Source organism: Barbus barbus (assembly GCF_936440315.1).
Source record: "Barbus barbus genome assembly, chromosome: 2".
In the NCBI taxonomy this organism is placed as follows: Eukaryota; Metazoa; Chordata; class Actinopteri; order Cypriniformes; family Cyprinidae; genus Barbus; species Barbus barbus.
In genome coordinates, this window is record NC_136730.1 from 37,442,570 (window position 1) to 37,458,510 (window position 15,941).

The 15,941-nt window shown below is 35.1% G+C and overlaps 1 protein-coding gene across 1 annotated transcript; it reads left to right on the plus strand.

Annotated features, from left to right (window-relative positions):
• Nucleotides 1–339: 339 nt before the first annotated feature.
• LOC306882839 (uncharacterized protein) lies at nt 340–8,824 on the plus strand. Its single transcript, XM_079437779.1, has 5 exons — nt 340–431; nt 732–816; nt 1,814–1,969; nt 4,655–4,744; nt 7,837–8,824. The coding sequence occupies exons 3-5, from the start codon at nt 1,946–1,948 to the stop codon at nt 8,155–8,157; spliced, it is 435 nt and encodes a 144-aa protein (XP_079293905.1). The 5' UTR covers nt 340–431; nt 732–816; nt 1,814–1,945; the 3' UTR covers nt 8,158–8,824.
• Nucleotides 8,825–15,941: the final 7,117 nt, after the last annotated feature.

Genomic DNA, 15,941 nt, shown 5'->3' on the forward strand with positions numbered 1-15,941 from the left:
ACGTGTCTTCACTTCACCGAAGAGTGAGTAAGTGTGACAATTTATATTGTGAAAGTGGATTGTTGCTACTTTTTAGTTCGTAATAAGCGTTTTATAGTAGCCTATTGTGTTATCTAAAAATATATTAAAGACTTGTAAAGCACACAATTCAATTTTTGTTATAGTCACAGTCTAAATATTGTTAACAAATCCGTCATTTCTGACAATAAATCATACATTAAATGCATAAGTGCAAATGACCATTAGTAAAAGCAGTTTTCATAATTATATTATCCATTTCGAGTCAGGGTGTTTTGCACATAGATGATTCGCTGATTGTACTTCCTTCTGTTCACTTCAGTCAAGCTGATTGAAAGCGGCTCGTGCACCAACCGGACCAAACCGGATTTTTTTACTTCAGTCACTTCTCATTTGCAGAGCGCCAGATATAGGTGAGTTTTCACCACAATCTATGAATTAAAAAAGTAACTTAACTGTCAAATTGAATCGATATGGGTGATAGAAATAACAATTAATACGTCTGTGGTTTGAAATGTCACGGTTTTCATTACTATTCGGAGTTTGGATCTTGCCGTCCTCGCGCCATTTCATCGCGCTTTTGTTCATGTTAGTTTTAAGAAATCTTGATAATAAGGCGAATTACACATGATGTTGTCACGAATGTAAGATTATTGAGTGTATTTCTGCACAAAGAAGATTCACTCATTGTACTTTCTCGTGCTGACTCACAGGTTCCGTCAAGTTTTTTACCTCAGTCCGGATTTTTTACCTCAGTCACTAACGTTAACTGTTAGGTTAGCAGAGGACCAGATACAGGTGAGTTTCCGCAGCAATCTCTGGAAATTCTTAAATGACTATCAATTTGAATTGATGTGGGTAAAAGTAGCTTAAATATATCTGTAATTTTAAATGTTACTGTTTTTAGTAATACTAGAAATGATTGTGATTGACACACTGCTTGTTTTAGTGATGTATGTTTGAGTCATTTGTAATTTGAGAACACATTTAAACAATCTTTCTAAATTCATCAAGTGAATCGTTTAAAAAGGAAAGATATTTAGAAGAATATCAGTAACCAGACAGTTTCTGGTCCCATTGACTTCCATAGTATATATTTTTTTCCTACTATGGAAGTCAATGAGACCAGAAACTGTCTGGTTACTGATATTCTTCTAAATATCTTCCTTTCTACTCAGCAGAAGAAAGAAATTCATAAAGGATTGAAACAACATCCCTAATGGAGACTCTAATGTTTATTATTACAGGCATCAACAAATCAGTTATAATGTTTACATACTGTAGCTGAGACATACCACAAGTTCACGGATGGTCGATCCTGAGTGCTGCTGTCATGCAGAGTTTAGCTCCGACCCAACTCACTTTCCTTTGCGTAGCTGTAGTTATTCTTAAGACATTCAGGTGTGTTTGACTAGGGGTGGAGCTAAACCGTGCAGGACAGCTGTACTCCAATACCGATGTCATCTATCCCTGCACTGCTCCAGTGACAATAACAATGGCAGACTGCTAATTGGGCAGAGATTTTCACCAGTGGGCAGGGCTTTTCCTTAAGATGATGTTAACATAGGGAGAAATCTGGAATCGCTTGTTTTGAGAGACTGTTATGATTTATGGGGATTCTAAAAAAAAGGGGTGGGTGGATTTTTATCATTATAGTCTGGTTGTTTACACACTGTGGACACATCTGTGTTTAAATGCCTTATAAAAAGTGAATTTTGCATAATAGGTCCCTTTTAATGTTTAGTTTAAGTAAGTGGGATTTTTTATAAAGTATTTTTCTTTTTTTTGCTTGCAGGTTGCTCTTGAATTCTGTAGGCTTGTCTCCATTGATTTAAAAAGAGCATTCTTCGAAGGGCTTGACAAGCACCTACCCAGGCTCCTGCAATTATACACCAAGCGAAGCAATGAAGTTCCAGAACTTCTGAATATGTTGAAGTGTCTGGATGAACAGGCAAGTCCAATTTAATTTATACAGCAAAACTAATTTGTTATTAGCTTTCAAAGAAATTTGCATCAGAAAAATTATATTATTTGCTAGTGTTGCAAAAAATCCCGCTGGTAAAAACAATATGATTTCTCATTTTGTTAGTTGGGCCCTATGATTTCTGTTATGCGCAAAACACAGATGGAATCACAAAATATATTAATAAAAACAAAATTTACTGTATTGCATGGAATGTCACAGAATTTGTCAATATTTAGATGAATAAATCAAAAGTAGACCAGTCACTTAAATCAAAACCGCAAAAATACTCTTTAAATATACATCCTGCATGTTCTGTGTGAATAAATGTCGCAGACATGCAGTTGTGTTTACTGCACATACTGAAGTACGTGTGACACTTGCAGTGTTTTTTCAGCCTCTGCCGTCTCACATTAGGGGCTTTCGCACAGGAGGAACCTTTTCATAGTTCCTAGTAGAGCTGCACGATTAATCGTTAAAAGATCGCAATCTCGATTCAACACCTCACGTGATCTTAATCCTGCATTTTTACATTTCTGCCAATGATATTCAGGGGTGGAACAGATCGCATTAGATTCGGTTCGGCACGCATGTGATTCGCGGATTAACTGCTAAATTTAACCATCAGTGATTGAAAGTTTATCATTTGGATGTGTATTTTCTTGCCATATTGTCTTGCCAATTTACACATTCAAAAAATTTTATCGCGGAAGACGATCTGTAAAACGGGACTTGCGTGTTATCTGTGCGCACAGCCACACACGCTCGAAGCGCAGAGAGAGGCGCTGTCTGTGTCAGACAGCTCTCGAATACAGAATTGATTCCTCTTTCACGTTTCCTTGCCCTTGAACGGACACATAAACACAAAATTGTCAAAATACCTGTCTAAATGGCCATCTCGACAATTATTCTCTTGTTTATGTCATATGTGAACAGTTGAGAAAGAGACGGATGTTTGTCAGTTTTTTTCGGACCGTGCAGTCAGTCTTTAAGTGACAGCACACACTTAATATTTTATTTATATATATATATATATATATATATATATATATATATATATATATATATATATATATATATATATATATATATATATATATTAGGGGTGTAACGATATTCATATTGAACCGTTCGGTACGAGGCTTTCGGTTCGGTTTTCGGTGGTTATAACGTCGTTATTTCAAATGTAGGCGCGTTGCGCGTGGTAAGCGTGCTCATAATGTAAGAGACGCCGCGGCGTGACCACAACATTGCCCAACATCAAATGGCAAACGTAATGCAGCCGGAGCGAAACTGCTCGTTATTGTGTGGTTGAAGGACCGTTTATCAGTTTGGACCAGTGCAGCGCGAGCCGATCGTGATCATGCGACACTGTTACTACACAGTGCTAATAAGAGATCCAGTAAAGAAAGCATTTGAATTCGCCACAGAAGTAATAACATCGCTGCGAGATCTAGTGAGAAACATTCACATTTCTCCGTTATTAACGGATCAAACAGCGCGCGGAAACCAGGAAGAAACACTGTGCCATGAATGAACTATCCAGTGTCCACAGATCAGCAACATTCACCATGGATTTACTGTAGAAACACTAACTGCAACCATGGAAGTTTGGCAGGAATAGTAGGCATAATGCCTTCAAGTAACATTACGTCGGTTTTATTTTGACATTATGAATACAATTGCTGCCCTCAAATGTAAATCTGAACTAAAATAAACCTTTGTTTATAACTACTACAATATTACATTTCATTTTTTCCAAGGAGCTTTTTTGTTTTATATGCTCCTAAGAAGAGTCAATTATAGCTCTAGAATTGCTCAAAGTAAAAATATATCATACTTTACGATGTTAGTTTTAATAAAAAAAAATTTTTTTAAAAATTAAATCAAGGAAATTTATCTGGCATTTCTTTCTTTTTGCTGTATCAAAAACGTACCGGACCGTGACACAAGTGTATCGTACCGAACCGTGAATTTTGTGAACCGTTACACTCCATATATATATATATATATATATATATATATATATATATATATATATTATATATATATATAGTTTTTTGTCATTGATATTAATAAAACAACAAAATACAGCTTTAATATAGATGAAACTATATAAAAAATACTTAATTATTATTAATAACGTTTAAATTAATAAAAAAAAAATTAAATTCATTTAACAGCATTTTAAAAGGGTTTGTTTAATTTTCATTTGGTTTAAAAATAAATGTTTTATGCCTCCATTTGATTACCAGAAAAATTAAAATACACAGGAGTTTCAACAAAAAATAAAATAAAATCATAAGATCTTCTACATTTAAGCTGTTTTTATGAATTCAATTAATTAGACATAATTTTGATCATACAACTAAAATGGAATTTGAGCTGCTCAATCAACCCTACTTTGTCTAACTGTGTAAACACTAAATAATGCTGCATGTTTCAAGGTACTTCTGTGGCACTTTTAATTGTTTATTTAAATAACTTAGTTGTTCACAGTAAGTCACAGTTCTCATGCAATATGATAAAGAATGATTTTTCCGAAGATGAGTAGGGATGGGTATCCTTAAGGTTTTAACGTTATTACTATAATTATCGATCCAGTACTTTTAACAGTAGACTTCAGTTCTTTTTGTTCTATTAAAAAGAAGAAAAAAAACACTTATTTTGCAGAGTTCTAACCAGAAGAAGAGGGGAGCAGTTATTTTGGGCCTTCCATACTACATGAGGGAGAATCCAGAAAACTTCTTCAGAGTTTGTGAGGTAAAAACTTGAGTACTTTTTTCCTATTAACACTGGAATAAGGATGCACCAATATCACTTTAGTATGATAGTGATGCTTTTATTTAGTACTTTTTATATTTTGGTGATACCGATTATACAGTGTGTGCAGAATTATTAGGCACGTTGATTTTCTGATCATATTTTATTCCCAGGCACATTTTGCCAATTCCAAACCATATTAATCTTAATAACTACTATTAACTTTGTATTTAATCATTTATAAGTGATATGTAATTGTTCATGAATGCTGGAAATGAAAAAAGCCTTTAATTCAGGTGTGCAGAATTATTAGGCACGTTTTCTTTTACAGATAATAAAATAAGCCAAAAAAGAGATTTAACGAAGACTGAAAAGTCAAAAAATTATTAAATGCCCAGGAGAAGGATACAATACTAATGATATACTAGAGATTGCAGTTAAGGCATAACCATTGGACAGTGAAATGCTCATCAGGTCAGCAGGGTCAGGCAAAAACAGGTGGAGAAGAAAAGACTCATGTTAGAAGACACAAGGCTTTTTTCATTTCCAGCCTTCATGAACAATTATATATCACTTATAAATGATTAAATACAAAATTAATAGTAGTTATTAAGATTAATATGGTTTGGAACTGGCAAAATGTGCCTGGGAATAAAATATGATCAGAAAATCAATGTGCCTAATAATTCTGCACGTACTGTAGATGCCTGTATTTTCATTGAAGCCATAAGAATATGAATCATTATTTGGCTTATTTTTAGTTGTTTCCTTCAGTTATTTTATGCTTAATTATGCCTTTTAAAATGTATTGTATTGCTGCATCATATTTTCTTTCAACTTAGGGGTAGGCGATATAGCAAAAATATCACAGCACGATTATTTTCAGGACTATAACGATTCACGATTTTATCACAATTATTTTTCATGTTGGTTTTACTATTTTTCATGTGACTGATCAGTAGTGTTGCTTTCGTCAACGAAAATTATGACGAAATATAGTCGTCAATGAACCTTTATCACCTGACGAAAACGAGACGAGACGCAACGTAAATGCTGGTCATGTGACAATGACTAAAATAAATGTATAATGCAATATTGTTGACGAATAAAAACGAGACTAAATGTGGTTTACAACGTAAAAACTATGTTAAAATGTCTCTACATTTTTGTTGACCAAAACGAGACGAGACGAAATGTTATAACGTCACGACGAATGAGAGAGTTGTGCTTGAACCCAGCTTTATCGGCTTTAAATTCTGGTTTGCGATCTAGTCACCCGATTATCAGTGAATTTAACAATATTATTCCATTAGTTATTCCATTAAAATGTCTCATTGATATATTTGACATATTCATAATCATTACTTTTGCCGGTTTTATGTGACAGCTGTTATGTGCGTTATTGGCAGCGTCACCCTCTGGTTACATGAATGCGTCACCACCGCATCAACACTAGAACATGCAGATTTTATTTTAGAGAATAATCGCACAACTATTCCATATTCTATAATTAAATAAACTAATCGAATATTCAAAAATCGTGACTCATCCCTGCATGGAATCTCTTGTTTCTTTTCCCAAATCTTCACTCACATCTCACTCATTTTCTAAGGGGATTATAAACGTTTCTTCATGGGTTCACTTTTAATTGGGCCTATTATATTCATATTCTTTACTGTGGTAAAGTAGAAAAACGCTGTACAGATAGCCTACATTTGTACTTGCATGTCAAATTCTTTTTAACACAGTTTGTGCTTGTTATTAGACATGGTAAGGCGCGTCAAGTTTATTTGTAAAGCACGCTTCACACGTGCGGGTGATTTTTAGTTCCACTTTCTCTGGCAGCGCAATCTCAAACATAACATAGCCTAAATATCTTGCCCTTGTGGAAGATAAAATTCGCTCTTCAGACCAATTGACATCAAGTAGAAAATATGAAGATATCAGAAAAGAGATGTGTCCCACATCCCTCTCAAAGCGCTGAGTGGTAGGCTATATCACGCGTCTTTGTGTGGAAATATAAAAGATTTTTTATTTTTTTAAACAACCCCCCCAACCACCGCCGGTAGTTGGTCCATTACCACCGCGGTGGTAAAAAAAAAACTGCCACAGTCACAGCCCTAAATATAATAAAGTAACCTTGTTTGAAATACTGGGTTAAATAGAATTGCATTACTAAAAAGAGACTAAAATACAATTTTCATTGACTAAAACTAGACTAAAATGTCATCAGTTTTCGTCGACTAAAACTTGACTAGACTAAAAAGAGTATGAACGTGACAAACTAATAAAAACTAAAATGACAGCTTGACACAAAGACTAGACTAAAACTAAAATTAAAACAGGCCGCCAAAAACAACACTACTTATCAGTACATCTAAACTAATTTCCCTATATTAAAAATGCAGAATCGAATCATTAATTGTGAATCATCAATTTTAATTGTGAATTGTTGAATTGTTCTGAATTATTTCGCTGTTAAACAAGACCAAAAAAAAGTACCAAGCAAACTGTATCTCATTCGATAAGTATATGTACAAATTAATTTGTGTATGAAATCTGCATACCAACATTTTCACAAACAAATAATCATTTATCAATAACTTCTATTCTAAAACTTAAGGGCTGTTTACACAAAAACTGAAGTGAACAATGCTCACGTGTGCATATTTTTTCACAAGGTGTTTTTTGATGAAGTGACATCGCCAACTACTGTCGTTTTCGCAGATCCATGTGAACGGGGAACATTTTGACAACGTTGTTGTCTGTTTTTAGTACATCATTGTCATGTAAACATACCCTTATTTTGAATTTAAAAACACAGCTGATTGTGCATAGTGCACACCTCCTTTTGACATTTTTCTGTGATTTTTGTTTTATAAAAAGTACAAGACTTTTCATCAGATTACTTGAATAGCTCTATTTGGAAAATCATTCTAGAAAAATTAGATTGGCATAGACGAACATTTTATTGGCATAGACTGTAAAAAATACAACATTTACATTTTGGTAATGTATGTTTAATGTGGTAATGAAAGTTCTAGTCCACCGCTGAATCTTTAATCTCTCTCTCTCTCTCTCTTTTTTTTCAGCCGACTGACAATGATATTGATGTTGTACAGAGTGTTAAGGTGGGCATCTTGCCAGTGAGCGAGGACACCAGACAAGATTGTGCCTTCTCAGACGACGTTGTGAATATGGCTGTGATACTGGAGGGGGAGATTGTCATTGTGGATCTCCAAGACATTCCAAATGCCTTCATCACATTGTTTGGACTGCTTTACGCTTTAAATATCAACTATCCAAAAGAGCTGCGATACACCTTTGAGGTGATCCAGCGGATCTTCATGAAGATTGATGCGGAAAACTGCTCCGCAAAAGTTCATGGACTGAAAAACAAACTAATGCGGTGAAGTGCTTTCAACTTTTGGCTTTTTTTTTTTTTTTTTTTTTACAAGTAATGTTCAATTTAATTGATGAATTTGTTAAAGCATCTTCTTAGTTGAGATTAAAGTGTTATGAAACCAATTCATAGTTTTTTTAATGTGTTAATGCTTTTCAGAGTTTCTTTTTGAAAGAAATGTTGTGAACAGGATGTTTATATATTGTATGTTGCGGGAGAGTGACATTTTAGAGTGTTGAGGTCAATTGATGAATTTGTTGAAGCTTGAGAGCATGGATAATTGATAACTAAGGCATTCATTGCAATACATTTTGTATTGAAAATTGTATCAGTGATCATTAATTTGCCATCAATTTTTTGTTTAAATCAAATGTATTATACAAATAAATGTTCGAGTAGTAATTTATTATTTGGTACTGCTGCAGGTTTTAAAGTTTCAAAACACCACTTTAGTTGGCTGAACTTATTGGATGTAGTTTAGAAAACTTAACTTTAGTTGGCTGAACTTATTGGATGTAGTTTAGAAAACTTAACTTTAGTTGGCTGAACTTAAATTCGAAGTTTACTTAACTAAATAAAATCAGTTAATTGTACTTTATAACTTGTCAGGTAAACCTTTCCATATTTGTCAGGTATACTTTATCAAATAAGTTAGTTTAACTTAAAAAAACCCATGCAAAAAGATAACAAAAAATGAGTTAAGTCAACAAAAGATTTTTTTACAGTGCAGGGTCAAAACAAGTTTTGATCGATTTTATTGTTACTTACACCAATAATGAGTGCTGTATGGGTGGGAAATAGATGAATAAATAAATATTTTAATTGCACATGCTTAAAGATATAGCTCTGTATTACCACCTAATATGTATATCACATTATCCCTGGGAGACAGTTTAAAAACAGATCCATTGCAGAGATTCTGATGTGTGTTAACAAAGACTTGTGCATTGTGTTTAATGAGAACAATATTGAAATTAATTAAATGTAAATTGAAAGTTAAGAATCAAGTAGGGTTGAATTCAGATTTTTTTAATATCATGCTCTCTATATTCAAACTATTTCTGTTGTAGGGTACAACGGGGCTAAAGGTGCCCCGGGGTAAAAGGCGCCTTTGATATTATTTTCATCTAAACCACTAGATGGCACAAAAACATGGCTTAGCACAATGGTTCTCTAACTTTTTATGTCAAGTACCACCTCAGAAAATATTTGGCTTTCCAAGTACCATCATTATGACCAACATTAAAATGCAGTAGCACTATGCACAGTTTTTTTTTTTTTTAAGTTAGTTTTATTCCTAATAAGAATATTTATTATTGTCAGCCTCTTAAAACATTGTAAATACACAGTTTGAACATTAACACTGCACTGTGCTTACTTCCAGGTAAATAAAAAAACTTAATTATTAAATTAAAATATATTGTACCTAAAAGTGAAATAAAAACTGTACTGTACTTAAATGTTAAAAAACTGTACTTAAAAATTTAATTAAAATGTATCGTACTTAACATTTAAGTACAGTCACTTAGTTTTTATTTCACTTTTAAGTAGCTACAATACATTTTCATTTAATCATTATTTAAGTAAAGTACAGTTATTTCAGTTTTAAATAAAAAAGTGCTTGATTAAAAATAAATAAATAAAATGTGTATGTGTAGCTGCAAGTAACAACAATCAAGCCACGTGTCCACCAAAGCCAGCTGAAAACGCCCAGCCTCAGTAGAGATTAGTTTGGAGCCCGAGTCTGCGCAGCAGAGATTCGTTTGGAGCCCGAGACTGCGCAGTAGAGATTCGTTTGGAGCCTGAGTCTGCGCAACAGAGTTTCGTTTGGAGCCCAAGTCTGCACAGTAGAGATTCGTTTGGAGCCCGAGTCTGCGCAGCAGAGATTCGTTTGGAGCCCGAGTCTGCGCAGTAGAGATTCGTTTGGAGCCCGAGTCTGCGCAGTAGAGATTCGTTTGGAGCCTGAGTCTGCGCAGTAGAGATTCGTTTGGAGCCCGAGTCTGCGCAACAGAGATTAATTTGGAGCCCAAGTCTGCGCAGCAGAGATTCATTTGGAGCCTGAGTCTGCGCAGCAGAGATTCGTTTGGAGCCTGAGTCTGCGCAGTAGAGATTTGTTTGGAGCCCGAGTCTGCGCAGTAGAGATTTGTTTGGAGCCCAAGTCTGCGCAGTAGTGATTCGTTTGGAGCCCGAGTCTGCACAACAGAGATTCGTTTGGAGCCCGAGACTGCGCAGTAGAGATTCGTTTGGAGCCTGAGTCTGCGCAACAGAGATTCGTTTGGAGCCTGAGTCTGCGCAACAGAGATTCGTTTGGAGCCCGAGTCTGCGCAGTAGAGATTCGTTTGGAGCCCGAGTCTGCGCAGCAGAGATTAGTTTGGAGCCCGAGTCTGCGCAGTAGAGATTCGTTTGGAGCCCGAGTCTGCGCAGTAGAGATTCGTTTGGAGCCCGAGTCTGCGCAACAGAGATTCATTTGGAGCCCGAGTCTGCGCAGTAGAGATTCATTTGGAGCCTGTGTCTGCGCAGCAGAGATTCGTTTGGAGCCTGAGTCTGCGCAGTAGAGATTTGTTTGGAGCCCGAGTCTGCGCAGTAGAGATTAGTTTGGAGCCCGAGTCTGCGCAGCAGAGATTTGTTTGGAGCCCAAGTCTGCGCAGTAGAGATTCATTTGGAGCCCGAGTCTGCGCAGCAGAGATTCGTTTGGAGCCCGAGTCTGCGCAGTAGAGATTCGTTTGGAGCCCGAGTCTGCGCAAGCAGAGATTCATTTGGAGCCCGAGTCTTCCCAGTAGAGTCGTGAGGTGGAGCCGTGGAACCAAACTAAAATCAAACTTACCACAAAACGAACAATTGAACTTATATCAGCGTGATAACAACTACCTTAAATGACCAAAATCATATTTTGGAAAATTGTATTGGAAGTGTAATTAATTTTTTTGTTATGACTCAAGTCCCATTCATTTACATGGAGAGGGTGGGGTTTATGACCTGTACTGCAGCCAGCCACCAGGGAGCGATCAAAGAGCCTGCAGCTCTTTGAGGGAGACACACCCGGTTTGGACTAGATGTCTGCTTTCATTAGCCAAGGCCCGCCCATGAGGCCATTTGACCGACATGTCAAACAACCAATCATAGTTTGTTTCGTTTAGTGTCACGTTTCGGGGCGTGGAAATGTCGCCACAAAACCAGTGTGAAACTCTCGGATGTATTTTAAAGATTATATGCTGCGAACTTTAAATATTTCATATACTTTTGAAAATCCAGCGTTTAGTTGACCCTGATAAGCGTTTGTCTTCACATTTGTAAACACGACGGCTTTCTTCTTTCGTGAGGGGTTTGGCGCCACGGCATCTTTGTTTCCTGGCAGACCGGAAATAAACGCGACACTCGCGTGTCCCGGAAATCAACCAGTCAGACGACGACTTCGACATTCCTGAAGTGTTTCCAGAAAAGTGTGCCATATGCATCAGACATTTGGCCAATGGTCCGTGGGCGTGACGTCTGAGGCTGAGACTAACTAAAAAGTGACAGTGATGAGCGCTTAAGGTTTACCCAAAGTTGAACAGTCTTCAACTCTCGGCGCCTAGAGAAAAAAACACCGGAGTGCTCAGCATTAGGGGTGGGAATATTCAGGCACTTCCCAATCCGATTCCGATTCTGGGAGTAACCATCCGTTTCCAAAATGATACTTGATCTACATTTTTTCCCCAATTAATTCTTCTGCTGTGAAAATACATCTTTACAACTTTACATTTTAAGCAAAAGTGCTTTTTGTTTATAGTTGGAATCTCTGGTAGGCTACTGCCATCTTAAAAATAGGAGTGTGAATCTTCACTGGTTTCACGATTCAATTAAATTACGATTATCATTATCAACTCAATATCTAAATTAAATTTTGATAAAAATGAAATTACTAAAGTAGTCAAACATGTTCATTAGAAGGATGTGACCCAATACTTTTGGCAATATAATATAATATAATATAATAAAATATAAATGACTAATCAATTAATGAATCAATGAAATGAGTATATACGTAAATAGTTCAAATTATTATTATAAATGATTATATAATTAAATGGATTAAAATGATTAAATGATTAAAAATTAATGAATGAAGAAAAAAATAACATAAAAGAAAGTAAAATACAACAAATGTATGGTTGCTCTCTTGAAGCAAAACACACACAGTGTTCATTTGAGGATCCTTAGACCCTTCAGGATTGAAGTCTGAATTTATTAAAGCATGATCTCCATATTAAACCTTTTTCAGTATACAATGCTACTCCATACTGGTTAATTTACATGGAATATTAGTAGTATACCCAGCAAATTAAAGTAGTTTACTTCTGTTTTCCGCATTCTGAATATTTTTATTTTTTTTTTTTTTTCTGCAAAGAAGGACTTTATTAAAATAGAAAGTGGAACAGGTGTTGTCAACCAGATGGTTGAAAAAGGAAACTTAAACACATTGCAGGAAACTTGAACAGATTGCTCAGATACAAATGTGGTCAGAATTTGCAAATGTAATTCATGCAGTTTTCTGAGTCTTCTCTGAGTGAGAGTCTCCGCTCTTGTTTAACCCTCTGGTGTCGGAGGGGGTTTTGGGGCCCTGGAGAAGTTTGGACACGGCCTGACATTTTTTTTTCTTTTCAGTATCTTAAAAACATTAAAGTCTAAAGTCTGATAACACTGTATTCAGCACAAACTGGGCTACAATAATATGTGAGCAGCATGCATGTACATGTTTGTGTTTTTGAGAAAATGTTTATGCGTGGTTAGTGAAAAACTAAAAATTTTAAGTCACTGAAATAAGGCCATAAAAACATTCAGAAAATTTGTTCACAAGACTTTTGAGAACTGGATGTGGTAGATTAGAGTTTTTGCTACAAAATGTACTTTTTTTATTATATAAGCAGTCTACTTTTTAAAAAATTACTCATTAAAATAAGTGTTCTTCAAATATCCGAAAGTTTACAGAAAATAGTTATGGATTTTTCTTTTTTCCTCAGCATTATTGCTGTTTATTAGCCTACTGATGAGATCATAGACAGTGGCAGATTTAATAGGCTGCATTCAGACTAATGCACAGATCTATTTTGATATATCAGATGTTTTGTCCTGCTCTGAAAAAATAACTGACTATGTGTAGCAAACATCAAATTCCTATAAACGTATTCGAAAATGCAAGTGCATTTAACCGCAACCGCAATCGAGCTTCAGGACAAACAAGCACAAAGAGCATAGCGTGTGGAAGCACACACTGTCAAGCAATGCGCACGTGTCTCACAGCGCATTTAATTCAGAGATTCTTCTGTGTACCACTAGAGGTAGCTCGCGTACTTTGAGAACCACTGGCTTAGCACTTTGTAAAACATTCGCATTCAGTTTTGTTTAAGATAATTAAAGCAACAGTTTTTAAATAACGAAATAATATGTAAAAGTATGGTTTTGGGGGTAAAAAGCGCCCCTACTGTTGGGCTAAAGGCGCACAGTAATTATATGATAATTAATAGATCGCTGACTTTTCCTTTTGTTGACATGGCATAGATTCAGATGGTAAATATCATATATGTTGTTATAAATATCATATATATATTATGTATGTGTCCATATTAGAGATAATCACCATGAAACCATCATATTTAAAAACATGATATTATTATGGAAATACAATTTTAAATACATGAATTATGTTTCCATCTTTGTTGCCACAGTTTTGTTAGTGCCTTTTTCTGTTCTAAAGAAGGGGGTGTCCCAACACTTTTGTCCTTATAGTGTCTATACAAGTCGTTGGTGTTTGGTGATGAGTTTTTGGCTCAAGGTCTGCATTTAAAGTCACACCAGAGGTGTTCAGCTGGGACCAGGACTTGGCTTTCTGTAGACCAGTCAAGTTCTTCCACACTGACTCAATCAATCATGTCTTTTTGAACCGTGCCTTATACACAGAGGCACTGTCATGTTAGAATAGAAAAGGGTTCTGTCCAAACTGTTGCTATAAAATTAGAAGCACACAATTCCGTAGAATATCATTAGCCTATATGCTTTAACATTAAGATTTGTACTCATAAAAATTACTAAAGTAGTCAAACATGTTCATTAGAAGGGGGTGACCCAATACTTTTGGCAATATAATATAATAAAATATAATAAAATAAAATAAAATAAAATATAAATGACTAATCAATTAATTAATCAATTAAATGAGTATATAAAAAGTTTTTATTATTATTATTATATGATTAAATGGAATAAAATGATTAAAAATGAATGAATGAAGAAAAAAATAACATAAAAGAAAGTAAAATACAACAAATGTATGGTTGCTCTCTTGAAGCAAAACACACACAGTGTTCATTTGAGGATCCTTAGATCCTTCAGGATTGAAGTCTGAATTTATTAAAGCATGATCTCCATATTAAACCTTTTTCAGTATACAATGCTACTCCATACTGGTTAATTTACATGGAATATTAGTAGTATACCCAGCAAATTAAAGTAGTTTACTTCTGTTTTCCGCATTCTGCATAAAAAAAAATTGTCTTTTTCTGCAAAGAAGGGCTTTATTAAAATAGAACGTGGAACAGGTGTTGTCAACCAGATGGTTGAAAAAGGAAACTTAAACACGGAACAGATTGCTCAGATACAAATGTGGTCAGAATTTGCAAATGTAATTCATGCAGTTTTCTGAGTCTTCTCTGAGTGAGAGTCTCCGCTCTTGTTTAACCCTCTGGTGTCGGAGGGGGTTTTGGGGCCCTGGAGAAGTTTGGACACGGCCTGACATTTGTTTGTTTTTTTCAGTATCTTAAAAACATATTAAAGTCTAAAGTCTGATTACACTGTATTCAGCACAAACTGGGCTACAATAATATGTGAGCAGCATGCATGTACATGTTTGTGTTTTTGAGAAAACGTTTATGCATGGTTAGTGAAAAACTAAAATTTTTAAATCACTGAAATAAGGCCATAAAAAACATTCAGAAAATTTGTTCACAAGACTTTTGAGAACTGGATGTGGTAGATTAGAGTTTTTGCTACAAAATCATCCTGCTCACTCATTCGCAGAAAACAACTGATCTAACTTTATACTGATCTAACGTTTGTAAGACATGTTTGTGTTAGAAAGGCTGTATGCAAGGGAGTCACAGTAACCATGAATATTTAGGGAGTTATACCTGATAGACAAAGGGCCCTCCCCTAATTGGCCATCAGTGTGACTGTGACTGTGAGGTATGCAAGAAAGAATGTGAGAAGAGTAAAATAATGGGGTTTTTGATTATGTATTTTATTTACAACACAGTAGGCCTATAATCAAAATATACACAGTGACGGTCAAAGATGCATTTTTGAACATACTGATCTAAACACTATAGACTTGAACAGTCACACACCTTTGTGCCAAACATTCTTAGACTCTTAACATTTATAGTTTTACAGTGTAAACACTCATCTTACTTTTTATGTTGTATTGTTTTATATTTTATAGATACAATGAAATGACATATATTTCAAAATGTTTCATTTGATTTCGAAAATGTAATCAGGAATTATAGTTTGGAAAAAGTCTAACTAGAAAAATTTATACAAGTTACATCACAATAACAACAAATGCAAGTAAAAAAATTGCCAAATCGATCGAGCGCTTGGTCTTGTATTTAAAAGAGCCGCAAAGGAAACGGGCAGGTTGATCTTGTGTAGACTGACCACAAGTAGGGTTTAAGTTAACCTCATGAAATATTTTAATTGTGAAAGCATGAAATTGATGCATAGAAAGAACTTAATTATAGTTACATGTTTGCTAACGAA

Bases quoted from the DNA above. Each gene is read 5' to 3' on its own strand.
- LOC306882839 (XM_079437779.1), top strand. From the start codon at position 1,946: ATGTTGAAGTGTCTGGATGAACAG. The intron at 1,970-4,654 runs GCAAGTCCAATT...CTTATTTTGCAG, and splicing joins TGAAGTGTCTGGATGAACAG to AGTTCTAACCAGAAGAAGAG. The intron at 4,745-7,836 runs GTAAAAACTTGA...CTTTTTTTTCAG, and splicing joins ACTTCTTCAGAGTTTGTGAG to CCGACTGACAATGATATTGA.